This window comes from Pieris napi, chromosome 19 (genome assembly GCF_905475465.1).
Source record: "Pieris napi chromosome 19, ilPieNapi1.2, whole genome shotgun sequence".
Classification (NCBI taxonomy): Eukaryota; Metazoa; Arthropoda; class Insecta; order Lepidoptera; family Pieridae; genus Pieris; species Pieris napi.
This window is the reverse complement of record NC_062252.1, coordinates 7,895,011-7,915,872: the sequence shown is the minus strand read 5'-3', so window position 1 is coordinate 7,915,872 and position 20,862 is coordinate 7,895,011. Positions and strand designations below refer to the sequence as shown.

The 20,862-nt window shown below is 35.4% G+C and overlaps 2 protein-coding genes across 4 annotated transcripts in view; one reads left to right on the top strand and one right to left on the bottom strand.

Moving 5' to 3' along the window:
- Positions 1-748: 748 nt before the first annotated feature.
- LOC125059078 (growth/differentiation factor 8) lies at positions 749-7,929 on the top strand (the record flags this gene model as incomplete). Its single annotated transcript, XM_047663277.1, has 3 exons — positions 749-860; positions 3,729-4,141; positions 6,783-7,929. Coding segments are annotated over 3 exons (909 nt in total), but the record flags the coding sequence as incomplete, so codon positions are not given.
- A 1,754-nt stretch (positions 7,930-9,683) lies between these two features.
- The window catches only part of LOC125059313 (latrophilin Cirl), a 305,022-nt gene continuing 293,843 nt past the window's right edge, over positions 9,684-20,862 (bottom strand). The window contains exons 12-24 of one of the 3 annotated variants that reach the window (XM_047663686.1): positions 20,680-20,839; positions 20,177-20,344; positions 19,500-19,622; positions 18,879-19,060; positions 18,211-18,338; positions 17,339-17,564; positions 16,301-16,466; positions 15,794-16,008; positions 15,031-15,128; positions 14,511-14,679; positions 13,790-13,993; positions 12,484-12,777; positions 9,684-11,512 (exon numbers count right to left, since the gene is read on the bottom strand). In XM_047663686.1, the coding sequence (XP_047519642.1) occupies positions 10,682-11,512; positions 12,484-12,777; positions 13,790-13,993; positions 14,511-14,679; positions 15,031-15,128; positions 15,794-16,008; positions 16,301-16,466; positions 17,339-17,564; positions 18,211-18,338; positions 18,879-19,060; positions 19,500-19,622; positions 20,177-20,344; positions 20,680-20,839 (2,964 nt within the window). In that variant the 3' untranslated portion in view covers positions 9,684-10,681. Of the gene's footprint in view, positions 11,513-12,483; positions 12,778-13,198; positions 13,560-13,789; positions 13,994-14,510; positions 14,680-15,030; positions 15,129-15,793; positions 16,009-16,300; positions 16,467-17,338; positions 17,565-18,210; positions 18,339-18,878; positions 19,061-19,499; positions 19,623-20,176; positions 20,345-20,679; positions 20,840-20,862 lie in introns of all 3 variants that reach the window. The other 2 variants (XM_047663688.1, XM_047663687.1) reach the window with 2 other exon arrangements.

Here is a 20,862-nt window from a genome sequence, read left to right as displayed (position 1 = left end):
TCCAAAGAATAACTAATCCCCATTCCAGTGGTTTAATTAGTATTTAAGTAGTCTTAAAGAGATGAGTACAAATATGTCTATCATAGTCGCGGACACTGCAGTAATATTCAATTTCAATAATTATTGATACTGCCTATGTTTCGAAATAGTAAACATGGCGCGCCTTGTTTTATTTTATTCTGTCGGAATATTTTTCCACCAAAAAATCGTTACTTAATAAAATTACATTATAAATGAAATCGCAAGCTTTAATCAAACAAAAAGTGTTTATTACAAATTAATTATTTACTTTAAATTTTATCATATATCATTTAGATGTTTTAAAACACGAATACAATTAAAATCAAAGTATCAATTTAAAATCACACACGTTTCATCAAAGCAAAATTATAATAATATATAAAAAGAACGACTGTATACTGAGTATCATCTGTAAGAGCGAGCAAGCAGGGGCGTGTCACTAGTTATCAATATAAATGAGATTTATATAGGATTTAATTACGTCCGCGATAAGAATTATCGAAATTACAAATATCCCTTGTCAAGACGCTTAATAAAAATAATTAAACGTTCTTATCAAACAAAAATGAGTAGGTACATGCATTGAGAGTTCGCCAATTGAATATAAGACTTACACAGTTGATTTAGAGTTTATTATTTATTGCAATTTGATTAGTGAGTACATGATTGAATCTCCTTGTTAGCCCACGCGATTTACTTCACTATGGGCTTTGGGTTCATCTCTTGAACATCAGTGCGATACTGGCCGTTACGAGGCGCGCGCGTTTCAAAAATTCAAAAATGGAAGTCGGATAGCGAAATCTTTGGTGCAGTGTTAATCGTGGTGGTTTGGTTGGAGGGTAATTGGAAAGTTTATATTTTATAAAAATCTAAATATGTTAGGTTCAAATACATTTTTACTGAGAAGGTTTAGTGGTTTATTGTAATGAGTCAAAAAATGGTCCATTGCGAGTATATTCTGAAGGCCTTTTTAGTAGATTGATTTTTATCCAGGATAATAATATATTAAATCGTTATATTTCTTTACAAATTACTACAAAAAAGAATTTTTTTACCATTAGGCATACGTAATGTAAGTGGTAAAATATTTATGTTAGATCAAATAATATGTAAAACACAATTCAATCGCCTGTTATTTAAATAGAGCAATAAACGTATCTTTTTAATTTTACACGCAGATTTGCGTGGAGATGGCAAAAGTTTTCCTTAAAGAAAAATCTGCAATATTTAAATTTTCTTACAGTAACTACAATTAGTAATCATATCACACTTTTAATCTTACGAACGTAATAATTACAGCCAAGTGGTTAGATTGTGCGTTTGAATCCCGTGCACCAACTATGCAATTGACACATTGGTGAAAGAAAACATTATGAGGAAACCGTATGACCCAAACATATGTCATGTCAGGATGTGATCAAGTACACGTCTATGAAAAGAAATCAGAGAATTCTGAGGCCCACACCCATATAGGGTTGTAGCGTCCCTTAATCAATAGAGATGGAAGTCTCAGGGTATAAATTACCCTGATCACCTCCTATTATCGCCACCTATGATATATTATCAGGGGACTTGAAATGTGTTTAATAAAAGACATAGCTGTGTTTAATACAATAAAATAATTGTTACGCTAAAACCATATCACCTGGGGTTAAGACCCATTTAGGGTCGTCGCTGGATAATTAAATATTAATAGTTACTAACCCAAAACGATTTGGACAGGGCAGACATCCTGATGATACACTTGGTCAGCCCTCCGATTCTGTAACTCACTTTTCGAACTCACACAGCGGTTTTCGCATCGGCGGTCGCTCTCAAATCAGTGAAGCAGTTATTTTATGATTTGGCATTCTGATAAACAATAAACTACAAGCTCCCACCTTTTCAGAACGCCAAATCATAAAATGACTGCTTCACGACTGATTTGAGAGCGACCGCCGATGCGAAAACCGCTGTGTGAGTTCGAAAAGTGAGTTACAGAAGCGCAGGGCAGAAAACAAAAAATTCCTAAAGAATATATCTTTAGCTTCGTTTTGTACATGATAATTTTTAGACGTACGTCATTGTGCATGGAAGTATGACAGTCTTAAATGCGTATCGTTATATCCCGGAAATATATCATGTGCGAATATTTGAGAATTTCAACGGGTTGTCAACTATTTTCATGTGCTATTTTTGATGGCCGCATTCTTTGAAAGTTTCTTATTTTTTGATTCAAAACTGTCAAATTAATCTCGAACATTGCAGGTTCGAGTGCAAAGAACAAATAGTTTTTATTTATGTAATATATAAGTCATCACAAGTACATTAAAGTTTGCACTATTTATAAAAGCAATGAACGTATGTTTTCGCAACAAAAGATTCTATAATTTATTACAACTCCATTTTCTTTGACAAAAAGAGACCAAAGAGAACTTTAGATAAAATAATGCAATTAGATTAAATTAGTTATAAGGAGGATAAAACTTTACTGCTTTAAATTAATTATATGAAGTATTGCACTATAAGCAATGTTTCTTTCTTTACAAGAAAAACACTCTGAATTATTTGCATTAGTTTTAAGACATCAACTTAAAATGAACATTTACGAAGCTAAAATGTACATAAAACCAGTTATTATATATCAATAAATGGTCCAGTATACACTGTACATACATACAGTACCATTATAACAAGCTCGCACATATAATCTCACGTTGAATGGCTTACTTAGATATTCATATATTGTATCTAAATTTGGCTTGTTAACGTTAGCCTTGATAACAGGCAAAATGAATAAGAAAATTGCAAGACTATTAATTGTCTAACACAAGCCAGGCTTAGCCGACACATACCAACAAACAGAGCTTAATTCTAAATAATCGACGATAGATATGTATACAAAATGCCAATCAGTGGTATGTTCTTAATAAATTGTTTTGGGTGGGAGTTCGGCCTTCTGTGGATGAACGAACTCGATATTTTTAACTTTTACACCTGCTTTGCGAATTTTAGAACGCTTATGATTTATTATTACGTTAAAAATCGCAAATCAAAAGTATCGATTAGAGTTTGTGTTGTTGCTTGGGAAGTAATTAAGCTTCTTGGATATCATATATTCAGTGGTACAACCTTTATGGTTGACTTCAGATTTCAGCAACTGTTTCACTGATTATATTATAGATTATCACATACTGATTATCACGTTGATTTGATTGTCTTGAGATAGGCCGGTATCGTTGCGATGTTTTCTTAACTTAACTTTAGTATTTATGAGTGTATTAAACTTTTCTTTTTACTTTTATGATCAGAAAGGTTTAACAACTACTAATATAATTATTTTTTGTTTCAGATAACATTCCAGACATGAAGGCGCCATCTTGAACTTAACATCGTCACACTTAATTTATAACATTTTATGAATACTTAAATAATATCGCTTGTAATAGTATTTGTTCTTTTAATTTGTAATGCTCGTAAAATGATTTTGATAAGTTATGTATGGTTGGTTGTAGTTTAAAGAGTGGCGGCTGTTTACTCTACATACCTTGGAGTGAATGTGTGTCTGAAGGGTTTTGCGGCATTACGAGTTAAGCGAAATTACTATACGTAGAATATATCTTGGCTCTATCACTGCTCGACATTCGCAAATAATATATCTTTGCTCTTTAACCCTCACAAATTGACTAGAAACTAATTTCATTTTCTAAAAATCTTTTGTATTTCAGATCTGCGGCGCCACAATCACTTCAAGGGTCTGAAAGTGATCAACTTCAGGTTTACAGATAAAGTTCTCGAAAATGAAGTAGAGGAAGCATTTCTATACATCCACATTCAAGAGCTGGAACGACAGAACATCACAATAACAGACGACCACTTTCACATCAACTATCAGGTCAATAGGATCACGAGAAATAGCCAAGGCAGCAAAGCCTCAGTGCCCTACTCCGATAGCTCCAGTAAACTGTCCGGAAAGGAGCTCCAAGACGGAACATGGGTTAGAGCGAACGTGACAAACATGGTAGCAGAGTTCTTCAGACTCCCACGGGAGACATTAGGAATAGTTGTGAGAGTACAAGACTCGAAGAATAGAATAAACTTGGTTGTACCGCATCCCAGCTCGGAGTCGAATAACGCTGTGGTGAGTCATAATTGCTTTAAGATAAACGGTATCAATGTGTTTTTATAGTCTATAAATAAAACGCTATTAATAGCTATCGCAACCATTTCTGATTTTGTTCTGGTAACGCCGTTAGCGTTTTCGATTTGGGGTCAATTTGTGTCAAGTGTCAATAAGGAACAATTATCTAATAATGATTTGCCCTGTTTCTCAGAGGTCCAAAGAATTATACTTTGTCTAAAGGCCGATTTACATTATCTTAGTGTTTAGGAGAGTGCTTTAGTACAATTTGAAAGGCAAGTTCTTTAGCGTAGCGTTTACTAAAGCAAGTAGCGTTTACATGTTTCAACTAAAGTACTATCCTAAAGCACTCTCCTAAACACTAAAATAATGAAAATCGGCCTTAAGCTGTTTTTATACAAACATTCTAAATTCGTAAATATTTTTTTAGGTCCACGGTCTCGTTACAATCAAAACTAGCGTTATAGCGTTAAGACGGTATCTCAAAAACATATATTTTGGTAGACGGACCGTGGCAGTTAATCTTTTATTGCAAAGATAAAATAATTTATGATATATTATAATATATGACACCGGAATGTTTATACATTTTCTAGAAAATTTATAAAGTTTCGTAGGATTTTAAACGAGTGATAAATTGTATTATTTTACGCCCACATTTTCGGAAATTTATCAATTAGCTTGTCTCGTGGTTATTTTATAAACTAACGGATGTGCATTCGTAAGATTCTAAACGGTTAGGTTAGGTAAGTGACTTATTCAACCAATCAGAGCGCACATGCCGTTTGGTTATCGCTTACTTATTATTTTACGCGTGAGTTCGTTAAGTTTACCAATTTGCGATTTTTCTTAGGAAATTTATAAACTTGCGGATTTTGTTATATTCCGGTGATAAATACAAAAAATAGTTTCTCCTACCCTTATGCACTAGAAAGCTATATATTTAGATAGTTTCCTTATTACTTAAATTGTTATTGAATCAAATATCTCAAGTTGTAATAATTTTACAGTATCGGTTGCTAAGGAAGAAATTGCGCATTACACTAAATATAATCAGGAAGTATTGCAAACCTTGCTTGGTATAAGAGAATGATTTACCAAATTCAGTGATAACATAATTATCAATTTGTAAGTGGGTCATATAGTTTTGTAAATCTAAAGAGGAATAACATCTGGTTTCAAGATGTGTTTTTAATTCATATTTGTATTGTAACGGTCATTTCGCACATTTCACATAGTTAATCTATATTAGTCGTTTATTTTTAAAGCTGTTCTGTTATCGTACATTTCAATTTCTGTTTAAAATAATTTATTTGTTTATAAAAATTAATATAAAGAAAATGAAAACAAATTTAAAGAGTTTAGTCCCTCTGGCAGTGTACCTTTAACGCTGCTTTTTCCTTATTGCGATACTTAATCGTTGAGCGAGGAAAGCACCAGTTTTGCTGTATATTTGAAGTTCTGCCAAAATTTAAATTCAAAGTAGACCCTGCCTAAAATATGGAATTCAAATGCTGCTCTATCAGAACAATAAACAGACTGTCAAATTGTAAAAAAAAATGGTTTCTTAAAGTGTATGTAATAAGTGATATTATCCTGAAAGTTTAACCAGAATTTTTATGGAAGGAAACATCGAGTAAAGTAATCTTAATATAAGACGAGAGTTTGTTAACTTGAGAACGGACGGATTTTCATGGTTTTTAATTTGTTGTATCAGAAAAAGGATTGACATATATTGACTGTCAAATATTTTGGCGTGCGTTCAGAAATTTATTTTGTGTAAAATGGAAAATACATTAATTGATGGTTAGGCAGTACGATTTCACCGGATCAGCTTGTCATTACTAAACGTGATAGATATCTATAAGGAAATCAATCTATTTCCAAGTTTTTAAATGGACAACCATTTAAAAACTTGGTTGTACACAAGCAGTACTTTAGGTGAAACAGTCTAATTGTTTTTTATATAAATAAGGAAATATAGTCTACTGCCTAACTTGAATCGCCTAACATTGGGTCTAAGTTGTTTCAATCTGTACCATGAGTTTGACAATCCTTGTAAGATTTTTAAAGAAGACTCAGATTTATGGTCATGTTCATGATAAAACAGATATAATTCGATTAAGATGTTTACGACAAAATATCTCAACCGCGTACGTTTTGCGTATATAAAACGAAACTTAAACCAAATTACTTACCATTTACCTCAATAACGTGGAAGTTTCATTTTAATTAGCCCATACAATTTATAAAGAAATAGATTTTATATTTTTAGTACTATAATAAACTAAGCCTAAACGCCGCCGTCATGACTTGTTATATCCTGGCTAAAGCACATCGGTTCGTTTCGAAAAAAAAAATTAATTCGTCGATGATGTCGATGCTTGATAAGCATAACTAAAGCCTACCAATTCTTAAAAGGCCGGCAACGCACTCGCGAGCCCTCTGGCATTGAGAGTGTCCATGGGCAGCGGTATCACTTAACATCAGGTGAGCCTCCCGTTTGCCCCCCGTTCTATAAAAAAAATATAAATTTATGATTTAGACATCTAAGTCATCATTTGAAGAAATGGGGACTGTTCGAAGTCCTCCTTTTGCTTTCGTATAAATTCGCAGTAGTAAAAAACTATTTCTGTTTCAGATGCCCTACATAGAACTAACTCTAAGAGATAATTCGCACAAGAGAACGCGACGGATGATCGGAATGGACTGCACAGAGAACTCCAAAGAGGTCCGTTGCTGCCGGTACCCTCTGTCTGTCAACTTCGAGGAGTTCGGTTGGGATTGGATCATTGCGCCTAAGCAATACGACGCGAACTATTGCAGTGGGGAGTGCCCCTACAGTTTCTTACAAAAGTACCCCCACACGCATTTAGTGCATCTGGTCGCGCCCCAAGGTAGTGGCGGCCCCTGCTGTGCTCCACGGCGGATGAGCAGTATCTCAATGCTGTATTTCGATCACGATTTAAATATAATATACGGGACGATTCCCGGTATGGTGGTGGAGAGTTGTGGGTGCTCATAGTAAGGCTAATTTATTGGTGTGAAGACTGGGAACTCTTTGTGATGTGTGTTGTGTGTATTTTGTAACCCCGTTTTTCTGGTGTGCTTTCTTTTCGATCATTGTAGTAAAATTGTTTTGAATGTATTGTAAATAAGCCAGATTCACCTTACTTCGCTTGAATGTTCGACTTATCTCAAAACTGCATTTACGATTTTAGAATAAGTAAGTAGAAAAATTAAAATTCAGGCGCAAACAGTAGTGGCGTAGTGCCAAGAATGTGAATAACAATTACCATTGTTTTTTTTATAGGAAACATTTTCTCTGTTAAGTGACCGACGCTTATTACCTTCTTGAATTGTGGAAGTGTTTGTGCCTTTAGGTCCGTACATCAAAATTTAATTATAAGTAGCTAGGTAGTCTATGTAATTGATGTATTTCTTTTGTCGTTTGGATCTCGTTCAAAATTATTTCTCTTTAGGCTTAGCGGGTGGTGCTTAAATGTATTTTCAATAAATAAATGTACCTACCCTGTGTGAAACGTATTACTTTCGTGATGAATTGATTTTATGTATTAGGACTAAGAATTTTTGGGCGAAAAATTTCAAAATTAGATCTCATTTTGGGACAGAAAGGATAATGTGTCCTTTTAGATGTATGTTTGGATCAAAATACTTTATACAAAATTTAGGGTGTAGGGAACGAACATCTCGGAACAATTTTCGAAAAATTAATCAACAGTGTCGTGTTATAAGTTTTTTTAATAAAATTTTCAATTCATTTTAAATATGTATTTTTATTCGCTGAATGCTCATATGGTGAAGGCAAACATCCACATATTAGTCACCTTTCATACGCGCCTCTAAAGCCGGTTGCAGACCGAAAACTAAGCTATGCCAAGGCTAAACTAAGCTATGCCAAGCAAGCTAGGCTAAGCTAAGCTAGAAATAAATAGCGTGCACACCAACAGCTAAGCCAAAGCTCAGTCAGTGTGGCGAAGGATGTGCAAATGGTGTGCGGGGTAGCGGGAGGGGCTTAGCTTAGCTCGTGTAGCTGCGCATCGGCATACACAACTAAATTAGCTTCGCATATTTTAGTTAGCTCACATAGCTTAGTTCGCATAGTTTGCGGTCTGCACACAAGTATGGAAAACTGCGTCAGCTATGCGAGCTAAGCTAAACTAACTTAGCTTAGCTCTTGGTATGAAACCCGTATAAGTGATTCCCTTTTAGAGACAGAAGACACACATTTACCGCAGATATATTTTACGTCAACCTTTAAATCCTTGTCAAAGTCATCTTACTGACATTTGAAAGCTGAATAACATACAACATCATCAGACAGGCCTTTGGGCCGGCCAGTCAGTGGTTGGACTCGAAGATCGCTTCATTTCTGCAACAATAGTCCATCCTTCACAGTAGTGACCCGCACCCGCAACACTGGCAAAACTGTTATTTAAATGATTATTTCGCTGGGAATTGAATCCCGAACCCCTATTAATCACGATTTTTTTAAATGAAATCGATAGATTAATTATAAAAACCCGCACAATCGGCCATGTATAAATAGGTATGCCAATGTCATATTATTTTTCATAATGTTATAATAATAAGTTTAAAGAATAATGTATTGTAAACCTTTATACTTCAATTCTAGGTTTCCTATCTGTTTAAATTAATACTATTTAGCGCCATCTGTTTATCAGAAATGGTACTTTAAACATATACCTTGAACCTTTTTTTTGGATGAGTTGAAATTATTGCAACTTGATAAATACTTACTAGAATTTGGATACAATAGAATAGGCATTTAAACGCATAATTTTAGTTTTTAATATAAATAAAAATGTGTGTGTGTGTGTCAGCTACGACGCACGATTGGAGTATACTCCTTACGAACGATAAAATGGCGATAATGTTCTGTGGCTGTCGACCATATTTTCATACTAAAGGTGGTAAGAATATATGTTTTTATAATATAAATGTTTGTAGTAGTAATAAAACGTACCTACATCATCTATGCCCAAATAGGATTTTTTTTCTGTGACCAAAGTTACCTTTATAGTAAGAGAAGAATAAGAGTGAACAATCTTTTTAGTTTTAATTTCACTGACCATTACTATTGACAAAACTCTATGGCACGCTAGACAATCTACTTTTATTTTTTACACCTGTCAACACTGACAATGTTGTAACGTGGCTGTCAAAACGTGACTTCAAAATAGAAAAGTCTGTGTAATGTATTCCATCTCATTCTTTTACACGTTCAATCCTACAGATATATATGTTTGTCTCTTTCTACCTCAACTTTTCGTGTTACACTTGATTTTACTCCTCATAAAATTTCCGTACCGGGCCTTATAACTCAAATCGTTTCTTAAGGAGTAAACTCCACTAAACATTCAATCGTTTTGATATGAAATCTGTGCAAAACTTCTACACCCAATAAAAGTATTATTCTGCGGCAGCCTATATTGAACTGACTTTTTGATACAATTGGTATTACTTGATTTGAAGCTAAGGAGTAAAATAAACAAATATATCAATTGCGTGGTCGTCCTTAAAGAACAGCCACTCTTTATTATATAAACTTTAAATTATGTACACATTCTGTTCGTCCTACATTAATATAACGTTATTAAAATACAATCAAAACAAAATAACAGAAATACACAAGACACTGTACAATTACGGGAGAAATAGACTAGTAATACCCAAATACAAAATATAAACCTCCCTTGATATTTTTCTTATTTCCCCCTTTTAAAGTCAATGTTGGCTAAATTTATAAATTATTGTTTCAAAGTGAATCAGCCAAACATTCACTCCACACTCCAGTCTAAATATATTGCTTACGATCCAAAATATACAAGAAATTAATTCATACACAGGTTATTGTATCTTTTCCTAAAAACAATTCCTTAATTATATTAAAATTAACAGTTATCTCATGGCGTTAAAAGAGTTCTACAATACGTAGATGTTTAAATCCTAATCTAAGGTAAGAGTGCACAACATTAGTAGTGTCAGTCTAAGTAGGTCGGATGGATTATTTTTGGAAACGATAAAAAGCTGCCGAAACGAACGAACATACAAAATAACGTATGGCAGTGACGGAACGTCCGTAAAACCTAATCTAAAGCATATAAATGAACATCACAGATTTTCATACCTACTATAAGAGATGCAGATATTATATAAAATGCCATGATTCCAACCGATACAGTAGAAGTAGTAAGGTCACACCGGAGTCACGTCTAGTCTAGTTATGTACAAGTCTCTAATAAACCTCAAAGTATAAAATAATAGTGGTTCGCAACAGAGTTGAGCCTTCACTTAAATAGGATCACAGTGGAAAAGTGATTTAAGTTTACGTCTAATCTATAAATACAAAGTCCGCGGTATGGCAAGTATCTACGGGTACTATCACTCGTCTAAACTACGTCTCATAGAAAAATCATTCGCTATATCTGTACACTTCACTCCGAGTCACTAACACTCAAAAATAGAAACAGGATTCGAGGATTCATAGGAAAAGATTTAAAAACTGGGCTGCGATACAGTCCTGGGGTTGCCGCTCTGAGGGTACGCGTCGTAGGAGTGGGGCGGCTCCAAGTGGCACACCACGTTGTTCTCCCCGTTCAGGACCGCCGCCAGCGCCCTCATGTTCTCCTGAGGCTGGTGGTACTGGTGCATCAGCTTCCCGCTTTCGTACGCGTGCCTCGGATCGTAGGCCCTCTCCAGGGTGTCCCATTTGCCATACTTGTAGTGCTCCTGCTCGTGATGGTGCCTCTCGCCGGGGCTGTAGGAGATGAGGGGCCGATGGTCCCCAAAAAACTTAGATCCGGAGGATCCGTGGTGTCCAGGGTTCTGTCTGCAGTCGGGGACAGAGTTGTCGTCCGACATATCGGACATCATTGTCTCGTTACGTTCGATCTCCTCGTACACTGGATCGTCCTGAATGACGCGGAATTCTTCCGAACCGCGTCGGTATATTCTTCCTTGTTGAGAGGCTATTTCCGAGTAGGTGTGATTGACGTTTTGGCTGCCGTGATGGTGGTGATGTTTGCGTCGATTCTCGTCCTTGTAGTGTTTCCTGAAGATCATCTCTTGGCTGCCGGGTGTGTGTTGGGACATAAACACGTGGGGGTTCCGAAAATCATGGTTGTAGCTTCGCGTGGTTTGATACCCTTGGGGGTAATGAAGGGGGGACTCTTCGTCCTTGATGGCGTGTCGGGGGGATCCAGGGGGCATCGGAACGTCACATTCGACGTAGGGACTGTGAATGTGATTCTGTTGAAGTTGCCGAGACAGCGTGTCATGATGAGGTAATGTTGAAGAGTTCCCCGGATGGTGTTTAGAAGAAGTGTTCTGAAAATTTTACGTGAAATTTAATATGGTTAAAATAAACTCGCATTGCAAAAATACGTCCTGCATATTAATTTCAGTGCGCATTATGAACGCTTTAAAATGTTCTCGTATCAGTATATATGAAATAAATAGTTAAAACTCATAACATATAGTTATCAGTACAATTAAAACTGATGACGGACTTCTTGAATATTTGCGTCTTTATCAAACTTTCGACTTATTTTTGGGTGTTGGAGACAGCTCAATTAATTGAAAAAATCATTACATTTGTATTGCACTGTGTTCCGCACTTACTGAAGAACATGCTGGTAAAATTTTGATTAGCTAGGTAAGTAAAGCGATACTTTGTGGCCGTCTAGAGATTAATTATTACTGTGTATAAACAAAAGCTTTCTACTAAAACTGTGTGAAAAAAAAACAGATTTTTTATAACAACATTGAATTAATACATGAATGGTGAATATATCAAAGGTATTTTCATATTTTACATGTGAATCTAAATTTATAAATTAAAATGAAATTTGGTTATAAATATTAACAATTTAGTAGAACTTAAGTAATGATATCTTATTCCAATACATTTACAATCATGTGTAAACTAGCTTAGTATACGTTTTACATAGGAACGCATCTTGTTGTTACTACAGTATAATGGTTTGTGATAGTTGGTAGCTGACGAAGGTGGGATGGGCTATTTACATGTGCTGATAGAAGTCATGCAACCACGCTAAGTTAGCTCATGCAAATACTTGAGTAAGATCTCGTTATTTCCACCACCAATAGAAATATCCTGGAAAGTTACATATGAATATATGCTAAGGTAACATTACAACGATCATGAAATTCCCATTTGGTGACACCTTTTTATTCCTTTTTGAATAAAACTATTTAACACTCCAACAGTGTAATCTGGATGTTCGAGATCTTACCAAGGAGTCAATCCACTCTACGAGTGCTAGGCCCTCCCTCACCTTCCAAACATTGCCTCCCGCATTCGCCATTAAAGCCCAGTCGTTCGCGCCAGTAGACGCCACCATCTTGTTTGAATAACAAGATGGCGACCGGGAACGAAGGTTCTGGTAATCGTTGGGGACTTCGATATTATTTCTGTAGCTATGCATCGACGCTATACTCTGAGAGTGGGAGGAGCTATGAGGTATGTTTTGAGGCGTTGGGGTTCTAGCGTTTCTTATATCGTCGCCCGGGACGTATATGGGCGCGGTCGGACGTATATTCCATCTTGAATCCGGTTGCAAGTTGTAACTCTGTTTTATAGTTAGAAATACATAAATACATACTTATTACATATATGCTACGACTACTTATCGTGTAAGGTTTGAGAGTAGCGTACGTTTAGTGAAGAAGGACAATACGCAATGTTTAGAGATAGGATTCTTTCGATTTAGAAATCGGATCAGGCAATGCGAGAACGACCACCACACCACTGAAATGTTAGACCCTTAGTCGTTAGTAGTCAGAAAAGCGTTAGTTTGTTAGAGACATGAAAGAAAATAAAATTAAACTTACCGTGATCTGCGCCTAGAAGTGTTAGTTACGCAGCGGAACACATTATTAACAAAACACAAATTGAGCTGTCTTAGACCATTAGTTTACAGCCGATAAGCTGGAGTGGTGTAAAGGTGGTTCTTTAGAAAAATCCTATCTCTTTGAACAGTGCGTACGAACCTTGTTGGACGTTTTGTCTGTACCCGGGCGGGTATCGGGCGCTGCCGTGGATCGGGCCTCGTAGATGGGACATCGGGGCGGGGGGCTCTCTTTCGGGAATGTTGTGAGCGAAATTGGACGCCGTGGCGTTGAGAGTGGGGCCGAAATTACTCGAAGGACCAAAATTCTGGTTCTCTTGAGAGTTCCTACGGTTTCTATGGGAATGGTAGCTGTGGGCGGCCGCGGCGGCGGCCAGAGACGCAACGGAGGCGTTGTTTATGACATTGTTGTTGTTGTGATTGTTGTTATTAACGACAACGTTAAGGTTGTTGATGACGAGATTATTTGTGGTGGACGCCGAAACGGAAGTGCTCGCTGTGCTCTGTCGTGGAGATGATTGCGTTTGAGTAGATTAGTACATGTATTTTCATGAATATAACTTAGACCTTATGATCTAATCCTTTAAACTGAGATTTTTAAGTCGCCCAAATAATATAGTTAATTCAACAAAAAATATTTCATTAAGTCTTCCCACAATTCCCACAAATGAATACATGCCAATGTATCTTAAATTAAATATAATAAAAACACTAAAAACTGTAAAATCCTTACCGTAACATCTCTAGGATCCACGACGTCTTCACTATCAGGGGCAGTGCTCTGATGATATCGTCTGCTCTTAACGGAACCCTGTCTTGTCTCGACGTGGTTTGATGAAGAGGCAGTGGGAGCATTATGGGCCAGAGGCTGGGTAAAGTGAAGGCAGCAAGAGAGCCACGGGTGACGTCGAACGATACGACCACACTCCTTTTGGAACTGGAAATTTAGGGTATACAATTGGTGCGTGTGATTGATAACCAAAAAAAACACATAATGAGTAATATTTTAATGCAATCGGATCAAATACTACCTTTATTCACAAAGTTTGAAATCGTTAAAATATTTTCTAATGAATAGAGTGGAATGAAGAATCTAATATATAAAATTCTCGTGTCGCGGTGTTGGACGCATGAAATTATGTGTGCATATTAGGTATGTCTGAGAATCGGACAACATCTATTTTTCATCCCCCTAAATGTTAAGGGTAGTCCACCCCTAAATTATTTTTCTTTAATTTTTAGATTATTTTTTTTATTTTTTATGATACAGCATTAAAAAATATGTATGTATACCCCTAATTTTCACCCCTCTACGATCAACCCCTATTTTTTATTATAAATGATATACATGGCAAAACGACGTTTGCCAGGTCAGCTAGTAATTATATAATAATCACCAAAAGTGTGTCACACTATTTATATTATAATAACTAAAATAGTATTTTTTAACTTACGATTTCGTTCTGCAAGCAATGGAAGATGAATATGAAAAGTCCTTGTAGCGAATTGAGTATTGTAAAAGCGTACGCCACGCCCACAGTCTGCTCGTTGATGTACAGTAGACCGAACGTCCAGGTCAAACCCAGCAGAAAAGCTAGCACTACTGAACTATTCAGCCACACTCTGTAATTACAATAATCATAATTAGAGAAGGTAAACTAGTGAGTTGAAATTTTTTTTTATTGCACTTAACTATTACAATAAAAATAATTCCATTTTTTTTCAATTTACAATAAAAATAATTCCATTTTTTTCAATTTACAATGAAAATAATTCCATTTTTTTCAATTTACAATGATTATTTTTCCGACCCAAATATCTGCCAATAGAATTGCACCATTCAAGGTTCCCTGCAAACAAATATAGTCGTCATGACGACTATATTAATTGTTTGCAACGAACCTATCGGGAAATGCCCGATAATTTTGAAGCTCTTGTGGTATTATAAGTGAAAATATTCAAACACCAACTCACCGTATTTTATACAACTTTGAATTTTCTTTAGCTTTGATTGAAACTGTGGAATGATGACACATCATGTAAATGACCATGCTGAGACAGATCCAGTTTGCCTAGAAAGTAAAATATAATATTCTATAATTTTAAATTTAAGATATTTATTTCTCACTAAGAATATTACATTTACTTATGTGAGAAAATACTAACTAGTAATACAATATATTATATTAGCTTATAAACTTTAACTAAAGTATAACTTATACCTAAAACAATATTAAAGAAACATAATAATAATATTAATAAAACTCAAGACAGAAATATGGTTGTGACAAAATTGATCTAACGGGATCAAAACAGGAGCTAGTGTGTTATGGGTAACTAGATTACACTTATTTTGTGGTGTGTTTTTTTAAGAAAAATCTTAGTGTTACATCTAATGAAACAAAATTCGAAGACTTTAAGTATGCGTAATTGTATGAGTATGTGATGGGTGTATGGTTAAAATATGTGGTAAGGCCTCTGTACAATCGAAATTCGGCTAGATTAATTTTAATGCGTATTAATAATAAAAGTTTTGTGAGATTAGTGATTTCGGTAGTTTGACTATCTAAAAATTCATAGATCAAGTTTCCATCTAAAAAAGAGGAGTTATTAGATAGAAACACAATTACTATTTTGTTTTAAATTAAGATTAGACATCAAGAGGTAAACAGTGTTAACAATTATTGTAGGTATTTTAATAGATTATAGACTACTGTAGACAAATTAAACTACTTACGATAAGCACCAAAGCGACTGGTCCAACGAAGCTAAAAATAAAGTATCTGTCCGTGGACAACCAGCAGTGTGTGGCTGTGCCATATCCAGGTGGGTATGCGGCGGCCGAAGCCAGTACAACGAGTGCGGGTACCAAATACCCGCCTACGCAGTACCATCGAGCACGTGCTCGCTCTGGCTCGAATACTTCTACTAGCATCGCGTATAGGTGGAAACCTAAATGAAAATATGTATTTATATTATCTTACAAACATATATAACAACATACATAATTTGGCCTTAAAGCACTAATAGCTATTTTGTAAATGTTTAGTTTACCTAAAAACAAAAAGTAAGCGCCCAAAATGCTCACCAGCCAACAGGATTTTAATTAGGAATAAACTTTTATAAAGCTATTAAGTATCTCGATATAAGGTTAAAAAAGATATTTAGTTCTGTGCTTTAAGTTGAAACAGTATGGTAATAATAGAAACAAGTTTTCTAATACCATATATAATGATTAACGTACCTTCTAGGAACATCCAAGCAAAAGCAGCCAAGAAGAAATAGTGTAGCAAGCCCGCGATGACACCGCAGAGGATTCTATCCTGCGTTTGATCTATTCCGCACATGAATACCACTTCAGCGATCAACAAACATATACACAGGTTCTTGTGGATTAGTACACGATCCGACTGAAACAAAAACATTTAGAAAATCAGCAATTATATATCTGACGGCACATTCCTAACGCCATCTGTTAAGAAATACTGGAATTATTGGAACGAGATTTGACTATTGTCAGTCTGGCGGAGCGTCGTGTCGATGGTCAGCGCGGCCATGTTGAATTTCGTTTAGTTTTCGAACGTCAACGGCGAGCGCACCACGTCTGCGACGAATCGCTTTTGTTCCAAATAATCTCGTGTCTTTTTGTTACAAAACTAATTAAAAGTGATTCCCTAATTATTAGTGAATTGCTGTAAGGGTGATACTTTTTGTGATTCTTTTGTACCTTTTGTTCCTACCCACATTACAACTTATTGAAGACATGGCTGATTCTTATGATAAAAGGGCATCCGCCCATATATCTTTGTCTGGGTCTACACTATATTATGAAATATTTAAGTTTCTAGTCGACAATGTTTCATTGTTACTGGGACCTACAACAATGATGACATTTCTGTTTTTCTGAAAAAAGCCATGAGCACTAAAGTTATCAATTGATTTGGAATAGAATTCACTTTCCATCCGTATCCGCTTATCTCGTTCTCTATCTTCCTTTAAATCTCTTTGGTACAAGCATTACTGGTACACATCGTATCTCTAACTTTGGTATCTGAAATTATCATGATTCATGTGCACTTTTTCTTTTTGTGTCCTTTTTTTTATTAGTGTCCCTTTCACTGTTAACCTATGTTTTAATTGCTCTGCTTTGTTCAATTTTATTTCTTATGTACTTTTGCCTTTCTTGCGCTGACCTTATCTAATTTATTTATTTTTCTAAGTAAATATGATTCTATTTTGTTCTTTATCCTTATGGATAATATACAATATAAATAGTAAATACCTTCATATTCCTAAAACACTGGAAAACTACGATGGCCGCCAATAACGCGACAGCTGATATCGCACACCCAATCAGCGTCAAGAGACGTAAGGCCATCACATGTTTTGCTCCAATGGAAACACCATGTACGTCCATGAGTATGGCGAAGTTCGTAAGATGCGAACAAGCACACCCTGTATGTGTTAAGTTCGACCATTCCACTTCGCAACCTTCTGGTGACCAGCCACTGAAACATAGGTAATTATTTATATATAGCAACTTATTAACTTCAATCGATTTACGTCATTATAAATATATAATGATTATTGATATATACGAGTATAATATTGATTTATAATCAGCAAGTGTTTGCAAGTATTATCAATCTTAATCAATCAATTGGAATTTTTTATTTTCAACAAAAATGCGTGTGGCACTCGGGGACTGCCGCGGTAAAGCTATTGCACAGCATTTTTTTATCAACTTATGCAATTATAATTCATTATTTATTTATTTTTTATTTATGCAGTATTTTTTTTCTTTGATATTAATTCAATCTACCACTCTAACAGACTTAGACTAAGACGCCTATATAGTCTGTCTCACTCTAACGCGTACCAGCTGCACCGGCCGCGCTTAAGCTAAATCACCGATCTTGTCAGAGAGATGTGAATACGCAGTGCGTTCTGTCGTTCGTTAGTATATTACGTTATCGTGTGTCAGGTTATTTTCGTTACGGAATTTCTTTTTCGGTTTCCCGCTTAAAGCCCGCGATAAAATCTATGCAATAACGAAATAATTCTGTTAAATTTAAATTATTTGTGCATCACACGTGCTTTCTTTAGCACGTCCTTACCGAATATCGTCTGTATACAAGAATCTAATTAACTCACTGCAAAGTATAGTCCCAGAAGACGCAAGCAGGGTTCGTAACGTTTTCAGTCTTCAAGTGTTTCATCGTAAGTCGGACCATTTGAGAGAGCTGAATGTGACGTCCGTTGCCCAAACTGGCTGATATTACCTGGAATTGGTAAAGTCACTTAATGTTAGGAAATGGGACAGATAAAGATAGAAATTCGCTGTTTGCGGCATTACTTTGCTTGTTTTATTGTAACATTCGTTGTTGAGTACTGATTGGAATCAAAATAATGTTATTTATTAAATAATGACAAGATGGAAGAAACTTTTTGAAGTTATACTTCTTTAGGCGCGTTATGAAAAATTGATAAGAGTGAAATTTTACGATGCGCGCGCACCGTGACACAATTAACAGAATGAAGTTTGCCCACGGAAGATGCTACGGTATTGGACAAAATTTAAAAACAACATTCGAATAATAATAGAATTTATGTTACACTTAATGTAAGAGAATGATAATAAATATTTATTTATTTAATTTTTCAAATGTAAACTGAACTTTATTGACTATAATGACTCCTTTTCCAGTCTTTGATTATTTAATTTATAAACACGCCGCAATTGAAGTTGTTAAAAGCCAACCTTTAGTAATACCACCACCACCTGGCACCTGAAGAATAAGAAGACAAAAAATTACACTTACTTTTGAATTTAGTACCCGGGTAACGTTTTTCTTTTCCTTTTCAGAGTTGATGCTGACTGAAGAAGACGGGTCGGAAGTGTATGCAGCGAATTGTGGCGACTTCCCAAAAGTAGGGGGCAATATTTCTTCTAGACGGTCGAATGCGAAGAATACAATGCGCACGAGGTCAACTTGGTGGTTTTCTGAAAGAAGGATTTTAATTGTAGGTTTGTACTGTAACTTCGAATGCACGTTAGTCTTAAGTGCTAAACTGTGGAAAGTGGAAAAATAGTACACAAGAACAGAGTGTCTTCCACTTAATAGAGACTGTAAGTAGTGTTTCACACTTTCTTATGTTAAAGATCTTTTATATAAATTTTGTTTTAAATGACTTCGAAGTTGGGCTAGATCTGATGAGGTTTTTGTGCAGACAATTTACTTTAAAAAAAAAACAACTTTTTACCGTTACCACCCTTTGCATCTAAGTCAGTAACTTTGCTGCTTGATATAATCAAATAAAAACAGTCCCAAAAAAGTTTATTTATGTTTTTGTGACACGCTAAAAATTTTAGCAAATATATCAACTATTTACGAGTAGATTATTAACTTGCTGGCTCATAAATAGTAACATATTAAACCTACCCAGCAAAGCAGCTTTGGGTATAGTGATGGTGTCCTCAGAGGCCTTCCACTGTTCCTGAGCGATAGTTGATGGGAATGTCTCATCTTCAACATTCTTCACTTCCAACACTCGCACTGAGAGACCTGAAAAAAGTTAATAAAGAAAAGTTATATTTTACTAAATAAAAAATCAGGCACTATTATTCGTAATTGTTTTCAGTATTCTGAAGAAGTTATTCTCTCTCTCTTGACCACGTGAACTCGAACTATTAAACTGAAAATTAATTATACATATATGTATAAATCAGAAAAATCGTTATCATAACCTATTTTATTCCTGTGATATGTATAAATGATTTGGTGGATACTGTACTATACTACTCAGCGCTACTTCTGATTGGCACAATGCTATAGTTCAAATATTACGTAACGTATTTTTTTCCTTATGTAAAACGTTACGATGCGGGGCGGGGATTAAATTACGCGTTCTTGTTAATATTTTCGTCGACTTACACCACATAATAGTAACTGAAGAGTCACTAGGTGGTCACGAAACGATTTACTTGGGTACATTACTGTACTTGGGTACTGAAAAACGTTACGACGAGTTACATGGGGGGGGGGGTCAATAATCTCCAAAAATTGCGTTACGTAATACTTGAACGCTTCTATATTTAAAATACAAATATTCTACGTACATATATTCTTCACAATCTGTAATATAGTTTTCTCCTTAGTAACAGCATCGGCTAACAAAAACGCGTTTTCTTCGAGTTGAGTGAGCAATGCACTAGCAACTCTATTCTGCGCATCCATACTGAGATCAGACCATGACGCCCGTTGGCTTTCTTCTAGAAGATTCGAACCTGAGAACGACAAATATTGTCAACAATATGCTTTATTTATAAATAATCCGTCACAAGTATTATTATTATTACATTGTTATTTCAGTAAATCTCCAAAATGACTCAACTTTGCATAATCCTCTGAATATAGATTTATATTATTAATGGATTTAGATTCGTTTAAAATAATGAACTCTTAAGTTATAATTCTAAGATTATTTCAATGTTGCCATTTTTCTTTACAAACAGCGTTATTAAGAAAAATGGGCAACACAGCATACAAAGAGTAAAAAATTTAAATATGTAAATCCTATTTAATTAAATTCGTAATGTGTTTGGACATTAGCCTCTTTTACCTGTTTTAATAACACCCAGCAACATATCAGTGACCAATGCTTCTTTCTGCCTCGCATCGGAAAATGTCTGCACGTTCTGGGACATTCGTTGAGCCAGCTTCTTCATGATGCTTGTGGTGGTCATCATGTCACCGCCGTACAGCGTTTTTGAGGAAGTCACCTGGATCAAGAATAAATCGTAAG